At 42.1% G+C, this 5288-nt stretch overlaps 1 protein-coding gene and 1 pseudogene across 1 annotated transcript; both read right to left on the reverse strand.

Moving 5' to 3' along the window:
- Positions 1-1086: 1086 nt before the first annotated feature.
- LOC148818904 (uncharacterized) lies at positions 1087-3067 on the reverse strand (annotated as a pseudogene).
- Positions 3068-4418: 1351 nt separating this feature from the next.
- Positions 4419-5288, reverse strand: LOC148818905 (uncharacterized). The gene has a single exon (XM_088936184.1). It carries the CDS (start codon positions 5286-5288, stop codon positions 4419-4421), a length of 870 nt encoding a protein of 289 aa, XP_088792310.1.

Below are 5288 nucleotides of genomic sequence, written 5' to 3' on the forward strand. Positions count from 1 at the left end.
AGCGCATTGAAAGGTTTGTTGAGTGTTTGTCGTAGCTAGCTTAAAATTTACGACAGCCCATTTTAAGCATGTGAAGGGAATCATTAACCTATTTTTAATTCGCATAGAGTCGTGATTCCCGAAAAGCAGATTGTATATTTTTCTTACCGTAAGAAAGATAGGAGGTCAAGTAACTTTGCTCAAGTCATCTGCATCTTTAGCCTAAAACGAAGGCACCTACATCTAAGTCACGTACCCTCGCTACTCAAACACATATTACCCTTGTCTTAACCTGGTGCACCTTTTTCAAGAGTCGGGTTTTTCAAGAGCAGAAAAAGAAGCCGGTGTTTGAAGTCGCTCTCGAAATAGGAAAAAAAAACACAAGGAGGAAGGCTGTTTTGAGTTTAGAGAATGAGTCTAAATTCTGGTTCTTATCTATAAAGCCTCGATCCATTCATTCACACTCACTGAAACATCGTAAAGAGCTCCTGTGAAATTGTAGGGAACCGTCGTGAATTCTGTAACCTGTAGGATTCGTGCGAACGGAGAAAAGGTTTATATTAACACACCATCTACAAAATGAAATAGAGAATTCTATATACCTCAAAAATATTTTAAACTGCGTAACCGAATGACACAGGTCATAAGCTTAACTTTCTGTTCATCCTGCGCGAGTGTTTGTCTATCTCACAACAAGAATGTACTAATAATGGAATCGCTTTTACCAAAATATTTTCATGAATTTGTTGGTCATTGTTGGATTGTAACCAGTGCCGATACAGAAATGAAAGTTTAAAGTAATCAGTTATCACCATTTTAAAACTGTTTTAGTATCGACTTCAAACACGTCAGTTCCAGTGTGGAGACGGACGAAACACAGCGATCATACCGCAGGAACGAAAAAAAAAAATAGATATAAGTATATATAGAGACAGAGGTGCATGAATTCATCTGTTTTCTAACCACTTCATCCAATTCCAGGTCGCAGGGGAGCCGGAGATTACCGTGAAAATCAGTTCTTCTTGAAAGGCTGTTAGAATTTCCAGATGTGGTCTTTCCACTCCGAATGTGCTACATTCGGATTCTGATATCATGATATCTCCTTCGCTATCTCTTCTGCGTTGTTGTTGTTCCTTGAGATTGCGGAGATCCTGGGAAAGAAAAGAAAAAAAAAACAATCCATGTTTCATAATCAATTACCATTTTTAAAAATAGATTAATACCTTTTTGTGTTTCATAAGGAGATTTCTAGCTGGAATTTCTATTCGCTCTCGTATTATTCATTTTTTTTGATGAAGGGAGAAATAAAAACCTTTTGCCTGTTTTGCCTTTATATAGGGATAGTGGATTGAACCCAGTATTTTAGAATTACAATACCTCTCGGAGCCCAGAAGCCCACAATCGAGAGGAAGAAATTTAGCCGACATAGCTCGCTTGGTTGATAATTTAAAACCTGTCAGCTCGTGAACCACTTGAGACCTAAGTTTAAAGAACAGTATTACAAGAGCTCGTTATTCGGAATCTTGTAAAATTTAGAATGTGAAACCAAGCATTACAATCTCTAATTAAGCTTAATAATAAGCTTAATAACTTAATAATAAGTAAATAAGACAGCTGCAGGAACACACGGCTGAGGCAGCCTTTCATTGAAAGAATTTTATTTCAAAGGACGAAACCCTGTAGTTTTAAAACGACAAATAAACCGGAGAATATAAAAGCTCTGTAAATACAGTTCTCCGATCACCACTGACGCTATGAGCCAAATTTATTAAAATAGTTCTTACCTTTTTTTTTTCTCAGTGGAGGACAGACTCTCCTCCACACCGTCTTCAGCACAGCCTCCCTGAGAGCGGGGCTCCCCCAGATGTACAGTCCGGGGGTGCAGGTTGAAGTGAATCTTACCATCATGCTAAAAGGGTCGCTGGGGTTGTTCTTGAACATGTACCTGGATCTGGTCACTTGAACCACGATAATGTAGTAAAAGCGAGGAGTCCAGAGCGCCAGGAAGCAGACTACCACCACGATGATGAGTCTCAGGGACTCTTTCTTGCTGTCTCTCTCTGGACCCGGCGGCTCGCGAGCAATCTGGTATTTAGCGATGAGGTACAGTTTCACGTTCAACAGCACTTTAACGATTATTATTGCCAGGAAGGTCAAAGTGCTCTAAGCCTTTACTTTTGCTGCAACATCAATGGTAACAAGATTCTGAACCGTTAATATTAAGTGTAACACCAGGCAAAAAAACACAGTTGTATTACGACCATCCTAGTTATATAACGATTATAAGCATAAGGATAAACTACGGCAATGAATTGGTCCAACTGTGCAAACAAGATCGTAATAATATTTATACCCAGTAGCGAAGGCACTATGTAATAGGTGCCGTTTCTGGACGGATAGCCCTCCTGAACATCAAACAGTCCGATGTAGTAACCACCTACCCCAGACAGAGTGTCAGATATGCTGGTGTTGAGCATGAAAATAAACCTGTTTTGAGCTCGAAGTGTTTTTGTACTGTAGCACTCTCGGTTTCACGTGGGTCTGCGCCCTCGCCGCTGCCGCCTCAGGTCGGGCCCTCACCGCTGGGGACTCAAATCCGGCCTCCGGCGTCACTCAACAGGGAAACAGCCAGTTGAGCTAAAGGGAGCTCTCCCGTCAGCCCGGCGGCTGCGGTCCCTGCTATCCACAGGGAAGGGCAGTGACGTCACTGCGCTGATAAGCCGACTCGAACAACCTGCAATGGTGGCCGTATGCGTTACACTCTCCCCCGCTTAATTCGCCGTCCTCGGAGAAGCGCTATCCCATCCCATTATAACACCAATGTAGCACTCTTGGGTTCACGTGGGTTTGCACCCTCGCCGCTGCCACCTCAGGTCGGCCCCTCACATGACGTCACCGCGCTGGTAAACCGGCTAGCACAACCTGTAATGTTGGCCGTATGCGTTACAGTACAAAGAATACCCAGCACAATTGAGCCAGCCACGATAACAGCACTAGTAGCAATTAGTAGATTGGTTATAAAAATGAAATAATCTGCAGCATCATTAAAGTCCACCGGTAACGGCACAGTGAGGTTCAGAGAAATCATCTCTTGGTAAAATGAGTATCTGGCGATTCTGCTCTTGAGTTTTAATAGGCGAATAAAACACAGGAGATGTCACGTGTTAACTCGGTCAAAGCAAGTCTGGGGTTTCTAGGCTCCTGCGAATTATTAACTTGAGATCTGTTCACGAGGAGTGACGCCATCGTTCATGCAAACAACCCGTATACGACCGTAGGAAGCGGAGCAGCACAGAGACAAACTCAGAGTAGTCTCCAATTTCCAGCCTGTCAGCACGGGGATAAAGCTTGGTTGTATTTCTGAAACCCTTTCCTTATGTCTTGTTTTCATTCAGGTAAGAGTCAACTATACGTGTATATGCATTACTGCTGACAGTAGGAAACATCCTCTTCTGTTATCAACAGCTGTTTAAAAAACAGCACCCATGATGTTCAAACCAAATGTTTTATACAAAAGACTGACTTTTCACAGCTTCGCATTGTGAAACTTTATTTCTTGAGGATTGTTTGTATATGGCACCATTAGACAGGCAAGGCACTGAGATAGGGGAGTACTGTCACCGTCTCCTCCTTGAAGAGTTCAGAGGCGTAGGTGGGATGCAGCAATAAGGATGGCACAGCCACAATTGCAAAGATGTGCAACGGTGTTTATTAAGAGGAACTGTGGTCCCAAAGTCCACACCCCAAAAACAAAGTGAAAAATACAAACTAAACCAAGGGGAAAAAAACCTCAAAGGTATAGTACAATAATATATACATTAATAGATGTAAAAAAATAAATTGTTGTAGACAACTCCTATTCTACCTCACAACAAACTTGCTCCTATCTCCCCCCTCATATCTGGAAGAGCTCCTTTTCTAGGTTAATCTCCTCCCCCTAGAATATTCCACTATACAGCAAAAATAATTTTACAAATTATCAGAATTCTGATATACACATTTGTGGTGATGACCTGGCTTTTTCTGATAAACAGTTGGTTAGATCCTTGAATGAATCAGCAGCTAACGACCAAAAGGACAAGACTGGCAGATCGGGGTCATCTCCTTTGTGACTTTTCTTTTCTGAAGTTAAAACATGTAAGAACGTGATTAGAAAAATCAAGGAAACAATTTTTAGAACTGAAAATTCATCCGAAAAAAAAACATTTGTGGAAAAGAAATTGATTTTTAACACAATTGACACTACAATTCTCTCAATTTGTATTTTTACACTACAGATAAAACGGGGAGTGTACAAGCTTCCTGTACTACTGGTACTACAATCACCAGTAAAGTTATGAACTGTTTAACAGTATAGATAAAACAGAGTGTAAAATATTTGTAAGTACATTTCTCCGATCACCACTAACGCTATGAATCAATTTCTCTTGATACAGTTCTTACCTTTTTCTCAGTGGGGGACAGACTCTCCCCCACACGGTCTTCAGCACAGCCTCCCTGAGAGCGGGGCTCCCCCAGATGTACAGTCCGGGGGTACAGGTTGCAGTGAACCTTATCATCATTGCCAGGGGGTCGCTGGCGTTGTTCTTGAACATGTACCTGGATCTGGTCAACTGGACCAGGATAATGTAGTAAAAGTCAGGAGTCCAGAGCGCCAGGAAGCAGACTACCACCACGATGATGAGTCTCAGGGACTCTTTCTTGCTGTCTCTCTCTGGACCCGGCGGCTCACGAGCAATCTGGTATTTAGCGATGAGGTACAGTTTCACGTTCAACAGCACTTTCACGATTATTATTGCCTGGAGCAACAGAGTGCCATAAGCGCTCACTTGTGCAGCAACGTCGATGGTAACGAGGTTTTGTACCGTTAACGTGAAGTAAGTGTAAAACCAGCAGAAAACACAAACTCCTATAACTATAGTTCTTGTTATATAATGACTATAAGTATAAGGATAAACTACAGCAAGGAATCGATCCACCTGTGCAAACATAATGGTCAGAATATTGACTCCCAGTAGCGAAGGCACTATGTAATAGGTGCCGTTCCTGGACGGATAACCCTCCTGCACATCAAACAGTCCGATGTAGTAACCACCTACCCCAGACAGAGTGTCGCATATGCTGGTGTTCAGCATGAAAATAAACCTGTTTTGTCTTCGGAGTGTTTTTTTACAAATAATACCCAACACAACCGAACCAGCCACGACAACAGAACTGGTCGCAATTAGTAGATTGGTTATAAAAATGAAATAATCTGCAGCGTCATTAAAGTCCACCGCTAACGGCACAGTGAGGTTCAGAGAAACCAT

Source organism: Atractosteus spatula, chromosome 17 (assembly GCF_055471065.1).
Source record: "Atractosteus spatula isolate fAtrSpa1 chromosome 17, fAtrSpa1.hap1, whole genome shotgun sequence".
NCBI lineage: Eukaryota > Metazoa > Chordata > Actinopteri > Semionotiformes > Lepisosteidae > Atractosteus > Atractosteus spatula.